Below are 11,538 nucleotides of genomic sequence, written 5' to 3'. Positions count from 1 at the left end.
TTCCTCCCCCTATCCCTTTGGCTTCTTGGCTTAACAGAAATCCTTGCGACAGCAAAGCTTCTCCCATGGCCAGTTCCTTCTCTCTGGAACCGAGAAACAAATTCAGCTGCTGGGTTTAAAAGAGCTCATCGCTTGGTCATGGGCCGATCTCCAGCCCGGTGAAATATCGTACAGGGACAATATCGTATAAGTGACATATTTCTGGTGCGTCTCCAACATGTGCCCCCTTCCTCTTGCTGCCAGGAGAAGCTGCAGATGGAGAAGCAGCCACGAGACAGCGAAGACAAAGTATCCCGACTCGAATTCATAACATTCGTGGGGGTCTAAATTGTCCGAGTGCCAAGCATTCTTCTTGAGCTTATGGATCTACGCTTGCCCGTGGAAACCTGGCTCGCAACAGCCAGTAGAAGAGGAAGCCGTCGCAGAGTTCCCCGATTTGTGTGAGGGCCGCCATCTTTGGAAGGAGCAGAAGAGTGGCGGAGCAACTGAAATTTGATCCTCTAGCATCTCTGAAGTAGGATATAAGCCTCGGTGAAACCCAGAGGGAAAAGCTGCAATAGGCAACTTTTAAGATCAGAGAGTATATAACAGATTTGGTCAGCAGGGCAGGGTCATTCTAACCGAAATGGCTTCCAGGAGGCAAATTAGGTAACACCGTCATCATAGTGGTCTTTTTCGGGATCTGTCTAGAGCTGGAAGGGACCTTGGAGGTCTTCTAGTCCAACCCCCTGCTTAGGCAGGAAACCCTACACCACTTCAGACAAATGGTTATCCAACCTCTTCTTAAAAACTTCCAGTGTTGGAGCATTCGCAACTTCTGGAGGCAAGTAGTTCCACTGATGAATTGTTCTAACTTTCAGGAAATTTCTCCTTAATTTTGGGTTGCTTCTCTCCTTGATGAGTTTCCACCCATTGCTTCTTGTCCTGCCCTCAGGTGCTTTGGAGAATAGCTTGACTCCCTCTTCTTTGGGGCAGCCCCTGTGATATTGGAACACTGCTATCATGTCTCCCCTAGTCCTTCTTTTCATAAGACTAGCCATACCCAGTTCCTGCAACCATTCTTCATATGTTTTAGCCTCCAGTCCCCTAATCATCTTAGTTGCTCTTCTCTGCACTTTTCTCAAAGTCTCAACACCTTTTTTGTAATGTGGTGACCAAAACTGGATGCATTATTGCAGGTGTGGCCTTACTAAGGCTTTACGAAGCTGTAGTAATTTTGATCATGTGATTTTGATTCTGTGCCTCTGTTTATACAACCAAGGATTGCATTCTTCATCATCAAGAGCAAACACCATTCACAACAACTGGAGAATGGGAAGCTAATCATTGTTTACGAAGCAGACGGATTAAGTCTGCAATTTTTGGCTCTTCGTCCGACTCGTCATTATTTCTTTTCATTTCATTATTGGTTCCAGTGAGTTACACTTCCCAGCGTGATCCACGATCCCTGGAAAATGCACTCGGCAGCTCATTTCACGGAACGCTAGCGAAACATTCAGAGAAGGAAATAAAACTCAAATGCAAATAATTAAAACATCACATACAGGTAGTCCTCAACTTGTGACCACAACTGAGCAAAATTTCTGTTGCTAAGCAAAACATTTGCTAAGTGAGTTTCGCCCCATTTTACAACCTTCCTTGTCGCAGTTGCTAAGTGAATCCGTGCAGTTGTTTAAGTTAGCAACACCGTTGTTAAGGGAATCTGCCTTCCCCATTGACTTTACTCATCAGAAGGCGATCACGTGACCCCCACCCCACCCACCCCAACCGGACACGTGCAACCGTCATAAATATGAATCAGTTGCCAAGCATCTGATATTTGATCACGTAACTCTGGGCATGCTGCAACGTTTGTTGTTATTGTGTGTGTGAAAAACATTCGCCGGTCACTTTTTTCAGGGCCGTTGTAACTTTGAACAATGACGTGTCGCAAGGCGAGGACTACCTCTACAAACCAGTATTGAATTGTGCCCCAACCCAAGACAAAAAAATATATATATTTTTTTCCTCAAAGAAAATGTTTATGGGTTGATTTGCTGGCCTTATTTATAAAAGCTCACCAGAGCTTTGAAAAACCTCTATTTATTTATTTATTTTGCTGAGCATCGGCATTTCGGAGGGAAATGCTGCAACTTTGAAAACTTCTTAGATTGTCTAAGGCCGAATGTACATTCCTGTGAGATATAAATATCAATTTGATTAGCTAGCAGGTCTTGTCAGATACAGTGTCTGATCTCCTCAGTCATTTGAGCGATGACGTGGTCTGAGGGCTTCTGTAAAAGGCTGTGGGGGTCTTAACTCAAGCCTATATAAGACGGAGGCTCAGCTCCAGCCAAGACTGCAAGGGAAGAAATCTCCTTAGATCATTGTCTTGCCTCTTCTCCCTGCTTTGGAAAGCAACCTCAAGGTGAGTTGAGCATAGCCAAGTACCAGTACTATGATGATGATGATGATGATTTTTGCTGTTGTTCTTCCAGTCCAGAGTGAGCCTTAGGATCTTAAGAAGCACAACAGCCTAGGAAGGAATTTGGCATCTCAAAGACAGAAAGCCAACAGTTCTGTTTTGTTGTGGTTTTTTTCAGCCAGGCCAAAGATCCTGAAATTGCACAAATTGGGAATCTGACGTGGAAACTACCTTTGACTATCTCAGTGGGACAGAGAGAGAGAGAGAGAGAGAGAGAGAGAGAGACAGAGAGAGAGACAGAGACAGAGACAGAGAGACAGAAAGGAATAGAGAAATAGAGAGAGGGTAAGAGAAAGGGAAAAAGAAAACTAAAGAGAAAGAGAGAAAGAGAAATAAAGAGAGAAAGAGAAAGAGAGAAAGAAAGAAAGAGAAATAAAGAGAGAGCAAGAAAAATAAAGAAATAGAGGTAAGTAAAGATAAATAGAAATGAAAAGGAAGAGAGAAAATGAGAGAGAAAGAGAAAGGAAAAGAGAGAAAGAGAAAGAAAGAGCAAAGAAAGCAAAAAAGAAAAAGATTGAGAAAGAGAAGGAAGGAAGGAAGGAAGGAAGGAAGGAAGGAAGGAAGGAAGGAAGGAAGATAAGAAAGCGAGTTAAAGTGAAATAGCAAGACAGAGAAGTAGAATTAAAGAGAGAGAGAGAGAGATGATAAACAGAGAGAGAAGGAGAGAGAAAGGAATAGAGATGAAGAGATAGAGAGACAGAGATTTCACGAAAGACATTCTCGTTGCTAGTTTTTGGCTGTTTTTAATATCTTAATCTACCTTTTAACTCTGTTTTTCGAAATGCATTGGGAGGCTACAAATTCTCTTTCTTGATTCTGCCAGTGTTCTTCCTTGCGAAGATTTCCACGTCTTGCGGGTCTCGTCTTGAAAATGTTACTAGTGTGCCATTTAATTTCTTTCTTTCTTTTTTTTAACCTCCTCCCAGCTCTGAGATGGCATTCGCTGGAATACTGACTGATGCTGAGATTGCAGCTGGTTTACAAAGCTGCCAAGGTAATTTCTATAGACCTATACCTATAGACAGATTTAAAAAAAAAAAAAGCTTGTGTATTGAAAAAAGTCGTGGATTCAAATATGGAAGAGGAGAGGCCATCAACTTCCCAACTTTCGTCCTGACCCCACCATCACTACTCCAACATTCCCAAATGTCTTGGGTGGTTTTAAAAAAATAGCCATCTAATATTTTTTCTGGAGGTTGTGAATCAGTGGTGAAATTTATTTATTTTTTACTACCGGTTCTGTGGGCGTGGCTTGGTGGGCATCGTAGGGGAAGGATACTGCAAAATCTCCATTTCCACTCCACTCCAGCGGAAGGATACTACAAAATCCCCATTCCCTCCCCACTTCTGGGGGAAGGATATTGCAAAATCTCCATTCCCACTCTGGGGCCAGCCAGAGGTGGCATTTGCCGATTCTCTGAACTACTCAAAATTTCCACTACCGGTTCTCCAGAACCTGCCAGAACCTGCTGGATTTCACCCCTATTCTCAATGTTTTATTAGTGTTAATGTTTTATAGGGAAAACAGCTGTTCCTAAATTTAACATATTAAAACCAGGCACACCTCTTTTTATAATGTTAACAAATTGCTAAAGAAAGTGCAGATTACGCCACTAAAAAACAGTCATTGTAAAACATTTTTGAGTTGTTTTCTGATCTTGGATAGAGATCCTGGTTTTTCTGCCCTTAAATCTCTTGACTGTAATATTTAGAATGGTTACCTTTCAGCATTTCCCCATCGTCTGCTCTTTGCTGGATTACAGTGGCCATCATCCCCATCCAGCAGGGCTGATGGGGCAGGGAGAATTGCCAGCCAAAAACATCTGGAGCATTTCATCGATTTTGGAGTGCGATCAGCTGCAGCTGGACTGTTCAGATGAATTCCGTTGCATCAGCAAAATATAACCAAAATCCCCTTATAATGAAGTTGTGGGGGGGAAAAAAAACTTGTGACTTTTTTAGGTTGTCCAAATTACAAATTAGCACCCAAAGAATACAGAAACCGTGAGGTTCAGCTCTCCTAGAAGTAGCCATCGCACAAAATTCCTTTAAAAATATGGATCAACCAAAAGCTTCCCAAAGCCTCTTTAAAAATCCCAGAACCTGGACGCCTAAAATGATGTTCGGATTTGGCACAGTGGAGGAAGGACTTTTCTAGGGGTTTAGACACCCACCCGCTCACTTACGAACTCTGCCTAGTCTTGAAATGTGACCCCTGGCATTCCTTCCCGTCTCTAAATATGGCCATGCAAAGCCCATGTACAATCCGGACAAGAAGAGATATGATGTTTTTCCTGCATGAAAAATCGGAACCTCTGCAGAATCGGTTCGAACAGATTGTAGCAATGATGTTAGTCGATGTTGTAAGAACGCCACGTTGACTGCAAAAGTAAGACGCCTGATTGACGCATTTAACTCAACAGCTTCTTAAGGAACCGTGTTCTTTACATGCCATCTAAAGCTGGAGAGCTCAAAGGCTCTTGTGTTTGACACGTTCTCTTCTCCCAAGTGAGGGATAGTACAAAGATGCCGTCCTGGGGATGGCAGGATTGTCCATCTTTCACTTCTGGAGAGGGTGGCTGCTCTAGGCTTTAAGCTTCCTGGAGTAGCTTTAGGAGATCAAAGCATCTGAAGGAAGCCCTCCAGCCAGGGATGAGTGATAGGTATCCCTGGGGCGGAGACGGGTCTCTGAAGATTCACAGGTCCTCTCTAAGCATCTCCTAAGACCTAAGCTAATGCCTTTCAGATATAGTGGTTGTTAACTTCCATACTTTCCAGTCGAAGGAAGGAAGGAAGGAAGGAAGGAAGGAAGGAAGGAAGGGGAAAGAGGGAAGGAGGGAGGAAGGAGCGAGGGAGGGAGGGAAGAAAGAGGGAGGAAAGAGGGAGGGAGGGAAGAAGGGAGGAAGGAGGGAGGGAAGGAAGGAGAGAGGGAAGGAAGGAAAGAAGGAAGGAAGAAAGGAAGAAAGGAAGAAAGGAAGAAAGGAAGAAAGGAAGAAAGGAAGAAAGGAAGAAAGGAAGAAAGGAAGAAAGGAAGAGGAAAGAGGGAGGGAGGGAAGAAGGGAGGAAGGAGGGAGGGAGGGAAGGAGAGAGGGAAGGAAGGAAAGAAGGAAGGAAGAAAGGAAGAAAGGAAGAGGAAAGAGGAAAGAGGGAGGGAGGGAAGAAGGGACGAAGGAGGGAGGGAGGGAGGAAAGAGGGAGGGAGGGAGGAAAAAGGGAGGGAGGGAGGAAGGAGCAAGGGAAGAGGGAGGGAAGGAAGGAAGGAAGGAAGGAAGGAAGGAAGGAAGGAAGGAAGGAAGGAAGGAAGGAAGGAAGGAAAATACAATGCCACCCTTATTTGGGAATACGACGGAAGATGTTTATGTCCCAATTCCCATTAGAAAAAGATTGAGCAGACAAAGACAAATTCTAATTCTAAACCCTACAAAATTCTGCAGGAAATATTGTCTGCCTCACGTCATTCATTAAACTCGTCCATCTGACTTTTGAAAAATAAGGAATGTTTGATCTGAAACAGGACATTCCAGCTGCTTAAAACCCACCTGCACCCCCGGGATTGATGCCAGAACATAGCTGGAGAGAATTTGAGTCAGAACTGGCCAAGCAGCCAACGTCCAAGAAGTTCATGACACACCTAGATTTAAAGTCAGCTCCTATTTACTCTGCTTTTTTTGGTTGGCTGATATTTAATCTGTCCCTAAACTTTTTTGGTCTCCAAGAGTAAAGTCAATTAAGGTCAGTGCCTCAAATGTCTACTTCACCCCAACTGACACGATTGGAAGGGCAAAAAGTGATGCTGGATTTGCTCAACGTACAACTATTCGTTTAGCGATTGCTCAGAGTTACAAGAAAAGTAGATTTATGATCAGCCTTTACACTTACAACCAGCGCAGAAAACTCATACGATCAAGGTCCCTTCCAAGTTTATTATTCTGTTATTCTATTATTCTGGGTCAACTTATTTCCCAAACCACCAGAAGGCAAGACAAGAAGCAATGGGTGGAAAACTCATCAAGGAGAGAAGCAACCTAGAACTTAGGAGTGAGGACAATTAACCAGTGGACTGACTTGCCTTCAGAAGTTGTGAGGTTTTCCTAAAGAGGCTGGGCAACCATTTGTCCAGAATGATCTAGGACAGGGGTCTCCAACCTTGACAACTTCTAAGACTTGTGGATTTCAACTGCCAGAATTCCTCAGCCAGCATTGAAGTTCACAAGTCTTAAAGTTGCCAAGGTTGGAGAACCCTCGTCTAGGATCTCCTGCTCGAGCAGGGGATTGATCTAGGTAGAAGACCTCCAAGCCGTCCTTTCCAACTCCGTTATTCTCTCTTCTCTCTTCATCTCCTGATATTGTCTCTTCCTCGCTTTGTTTCCTTTTCCACAGCTGCCGATTCCTTCAGCTGCAAGACATTCTTCGCCAAATCTGGATTGCACTGCAAATCCAAGGATCAGCTAACAAAAGTATTCGGAGTTATTGATCAAGACAAGAGTGGATACATTGAGGAAGGGGAACTGAGGTGAGTCAAACTGAAGAAACATCCCTTGATCCCCGATGAAGGTCCCAAGCGGCCATTTCCAAATACAAACGCATAATCAATCCTTTGTACAGCCCATCCTCTCTTAACGACTGGCCGCTGAGTGATGGACATTATGACGGACACCCCAAAAGAGACTTACAATCCAGAAGTTGTGACATCCCCCTTTGTGGTCATATGATCACAAACTAGCCCACATTTATAGCTGTTTGCAGCACCCTGCAGTCACACAATTGTGGTTTACATTATTTCTTTACTGGACACCAGCATTTATGTCTCTTTTCTAACAAAAAAAATGCCCAGATCTAATTATGACTCAGCCTTCCATCCTTCCGAGGTCGATAAAATGAGGACCCAGATTGTTGGGGGCAAGAGGCTGACTCTGTAAACTGCTTACAGAGGGCTGTAAAAGCATTATGAAGCGATATATAAGTCTAAGAGCTACTGCTGATTAGCTGTGGTGGCGCAGTGGTTAGAATGCAGAACTTCAGGCTGACTGCCCACTGCCAGGAGTTCGATCCTGACCGGCTCAAGGTTGACTCAGCCTTCCATCCTTCTGAGGTCGGTAAAATGAGGACCCAGATTGTTGGGGCCAAGAGGCCGACTCTGTAAAACGCTTAGAGAGGGCTGTAAAAACACTGTGAAGCGGTATATAAGTCTAAGCGCTATTGCTATTATCTGTTCATTAGGAATTTCCTGCAGAATTTTGATGGGAAAGCCAGAGCATTGACTGATAAGGAGACTTTAGAGTTTCTGAAAGCAGGTGACACCGATGGAGATGGCAAAATTGGTGTGGACGGTAAGTAAAACTTCATCGATCTCCCTCTTTGATGTCCAGCATGATGGGCCATAAATAATTAAAATATTAAAATTAGGCTATTTAAAATTTATAAATTATAGTGGGGTGGGGAAACAGGACTCAGAGACAGTTGGTGGAAGGGAAAGGGTGGGTTGCCACAAGGATGTATGGGGAGGTAAGCGTTACGTCTTGATACGGAGACAATCCCTGGAATTAATTCCTAAGGCTATACAAAAAATTAATATACATAAATAAATAATACAAGTCAGTGACTTGAAATGGATAGAAGCTCTGTTTTCTTTAGCATCTGCTATCCAAGATAATAGAATAGAATAGAATAGAATAGAATAGAATAGAATAGAATAGAATAGAATAGAATAGAATAGAATAGAATAGAATTCTTTATTGACCAAGTGTGATTGGACACACAAGGAATTTGTCTTTGGTCCGTACGCTTTCCGTGTACATAGAAGAAAAGATACATTTGTTAAGAATCATAAGGTACAACACTTAATGGTAGTCGTAGGGAACAAATAAACAATCAAATCATATTAGGAAGCAGTCAATATAAATCTTAAGGATACCAGCAACAAGGTTACAGTCATACAGTCATAAGTGGGAGGAGATGGATGATAGGAACAATGAGACGATCTAGGAACTAATCTAATCTAAGAACACATTATTTATGGACTTGAGAAAACAAGATTCAAAATAATATATCTCCTTTCCTTTCCTTTCCTTTCCTTTCCTTTCCTTTCCTTTCCTTTCCTTTCCTTTCCTTTCCTTTCCTTTCCTTTCCTTTCCTTTCCTGCCTGTTCGCCTTCCCTTTCCTTTTCCCTTTTTCTTTTCTTTTCCAGAGTTTTTAGTCCTGGTTACAAAGGGTTAAAGCAATTCAAGGGAAGACCAAGCCAATTGTATTGTACAACATCCTTTCTTATTGCAAGTCAACTATTTATTTATACATTTTATACAGCGAAACAGCATTGACAGTGGCCAGCAAGTTGTTTCTTACAATTTGGGATCTATGTTAACTCCCCCAATGCACTGTTCGACCTTTATTATTGTCTATTGTTGTAAAATTCATAATTAAAAGGGCTCTCTACATCAAAAGCAGGGCAAAGTCGGAGCCCAAAGGAAAAGAAATTGGATATTTCCTTTTGTCGGTAGGGTCTATTAAGACGACTCGGTGAGGTGAGCTTTCTAAGAAATGGCATCAAGAGTTAGCCAAACCTTTCTTCCCATCCAAGTATATGACATGATTTTGGAAAAACAGTTAAAATTGAGAAGGTTTAAACTGGTCTTTGCCTTACCTAACCAGGTTCACAAACCCCCTTATACTAGTCATACCCATGGAATTGTCCGTTCATCCATATAAAGTGACTTCATCATTCACAGATTTTTTTTTGAGCCTGTTTCTTTGCCGGATGCAATTGCTTGGTTTCAATCCATCATTCCCAACTTCGGCAACTTTTTAAGATGGTGAGGACTTCAACTCCTCGAATTTCCCAGGCCAGCATGCCGGCTTGGGAATCCGTGGGAATTGGGAGTCCACGCAAAAGTTGTTGAGATTGAAAAAGGCTGGTTCAAATGATAGAATAGAATAGAATTTTTTATTGGCCAAGTGTGATTGGACACACAAGGAATTTGTCTTTGGTGCATACGCTCTCGGTGTACATAAAAGAAAAGATGCATTCATCAAGAATCATAAGGTACAACACTTAATGATAGTCATAGGGTACAAATAAGAATAGAATAGAATAGAATTCTTTATTGGCCAAGTGTGATTGGACGCACAAGGAATTTTTCTTGGTGCATACACTCTCAGTGTACATTTATTTCCAATTTTTTTTTATTTTATTTCCAATTTATATACCGCCCTTCTCCCTGAGGACTCAGGGCGGTGTACAGCCAGAATTAAGAACATGAAATACAAATATTAAAAAACAGTTAAAATATATATAAATTTGGCCCAAAAATTAAAAATCACAAACCAATTAAAACATTTAAAAATTTCTCCTTAAGCCAGCCCGGCTTGCTGGAAAAAGTGGGTTTTAAGGGCACGGCGGAAGGCACTGAGGTCTTGGATTCTCCTTATCTCTGTGGGCAACTGATTCCAGAGGGTAGGTGCCCCCACAGAGAAGGCCCTCCCCCTGGGGGTCACCAGCCTACATTGTTTGGCTGATGGCACCCCGAGGAAGCCCTCTCTGTGGGAGCGCACAGGTCGATGGGAGGTCATCGGTAGCAGCAGGCGGTCTCGAAGATAGCTAGGCCCTAAGCCATGGAGCGCTTTAAAGGTGATAACCACACCTTGAAGCGCACCCGGAAGACCACCGGGAGCCAGTGCAGCTCGCGCAGGAGCGGTGTTACATGGGAGCGCCATGCTGCTCTCGTCACTACCTGCGCTGCTGCGTTCTGGACCAGTTGGAGCCTCCGGGTGCTCTTCAAGGGGAGCCCATACATACATAAAAGAATAGATAACATTCGTCAAGAATCATAAGGTACAGCACTTAATGACAGTCATAGGGTACAAATAAGCACAAATAAGGGTACAAATGATGAATGAACATGCCATAACTCAAGAGAAAGAGAGAGAGAGAGAGAGAGGCTGGCTTCAAAATTCATTCAGAGTTTTAAACGTATCATTGCTGGGTGGGTTGGAGCTCTGTGCCAGATCTGTAACTCTGGTCCATCGTAAATCAGGAAGGAACCGGAAGCTCAGAACATCTGTATCCAAAGCATGGCCTAAATGAGGGGTCATATCAACATGTACTGGCCTGACTTGACTGATTGATCGCAAGAAAGTGTACATGATTCAGAGTCTCACTTTAAGCCCTGGATCCTCTGGAGGTCGTGCAAAATGACGTTCAAAATCCAGATAGGACAAAAACAAAAAAAATTCAAAAGACAGTGCATTGTCCCAGTCATAGGCATGGTAATGACATAATGCTATTTTTTTAAAAGCAAAATAAATGTGGGAGCTTCCCACATCTATTTTGCTTCTGTTCTCTTCTCGTTTTTTTTTTTTATAAAATGGAAAACCACACAATCTAGGGTACCGCTCCTGTAGCAAAATGATTATTTGTCATTGGTTCAATTTATTTGCTGGCTATTCTAGGCGGCTTACAGCGATAAAAACGGAGAAATGAAAAGAAGCGTAAACATCGAGCGGTGGAACAATAGAATAAACAAGAAAACATCGATACAACAATAGATATTGATGGCGCACATAGCTTTTGGCATTTGATCTTTAAGCATCGGATTTGATGGTTGGGTTCAAACACCAGCTCAGTTGCCCTTACAAGCTAGCAATGTTGGGTAATCACTTTCTAGTTCTCAGACTCAGACTCTTCTGAGTGGGTCATCTCCAAATGAAATTCATTGAAGGGCCATGGTGGCGCAGTGGTTAGAATGCAGTATTGCAGGCTGACTCTGCCCACTGCCATGAGTTCGATCCTGACCAGTTCAAGGTTGACTCAGCCTTCCATGCTTCCGAGGTTGGTAAAATGAGGACCCAGATTGTTAGGGGCAAAATGCTGATTCCGTAAACCTCTTAGAGAGGGCTGTAAATGCACTGTGAAGCGATATATAAGTCTAAGTGCTATTGCCGTTGACTCAGCCTTCCATCCTTCCGAGGTTGTTAAAATGAGGACCCAGATTGTTGGGGGCAAATAGACTGACTCTGTAAACTGCTTAGAGAGGTCTGTCAAGCACTGTGAAGCGGTATATAAGTCCAAATGCTATTGCT

General features: G+C 42.9%; 1 protein-coding gene across 1 annotated transcript; it reads left to right on the top strand.

The window, feature by feature from the left end:
- Window positions 1–2,301: 2,301 nt before the first annotated feature.
- On the top strand, window positions 2,302–9,189 carry LOC139325335 (parvalbumin beta). Its single transcript, XM_070955156.1, has 5 exons — window positions 2,302–2,407; window positions 3,391–3,458; window positions 6,844–6,976; window positions 7,684–7,793; window positions 8,651–9,189. The coding sequence occupies exons 2-5, from the start codon at window positions 3,398–3,400 to the stop codon at window positions 8,677–8,679; spliced, it is 333 nt and encodes a 110-aa protein (XP_070811257.1). The 5' UTR covers window positions 2,302–2,407; window positions 3,391–3,397; the 3' UTR covers window positions 8,680–9,189.
- Window positions 9,190–11,538: the final 2,349 nt, after the last annotated feature.

This window comes from Pituophis catenifer, unplaced genomic scaffold, assembly GCF_029215685.1.
Source record: "Pituophis catenifer annectens isolate HBS135680 unplaced genomic scaffold, rPitCat1.0.hap2 SCAF_16, whole genome shotgun sequence".
Lineage (NCBI taxonomy): Eukaryota > Metazoa > Chordata > Lepidosauria > Squamata > Colubridae > Pituophis > Pituophis catenifer.
Note: the sequence above shows the minus strand (reverse complement) of the source record. Positions and strands in the feature narration are given on the sequence as shown.

Coding starts and splice junctions, on each gene's coding strand:
- LOC139325335 (XM_070955156.1), top strand. CDS start 3,398: ATGGCATTCGCTGGAATACTGACTGATGCTGAGATTGCAGCTGGTTTA. Junction 3,459..6,843: donor TGGTTTACAAAGCTGCCAAG/GTAATTTCTATA, acceptor CCTTTTCCACAG/CTGCCGATTCCTTCAGCTGC. Junction 7,794..8,650: donor TGGCAAAATTGGTGTGGACG/GTAAGTAAAACT, acceptor TTTCTTTTCCAG/AGTTTTTAGTCCTGGTTACA.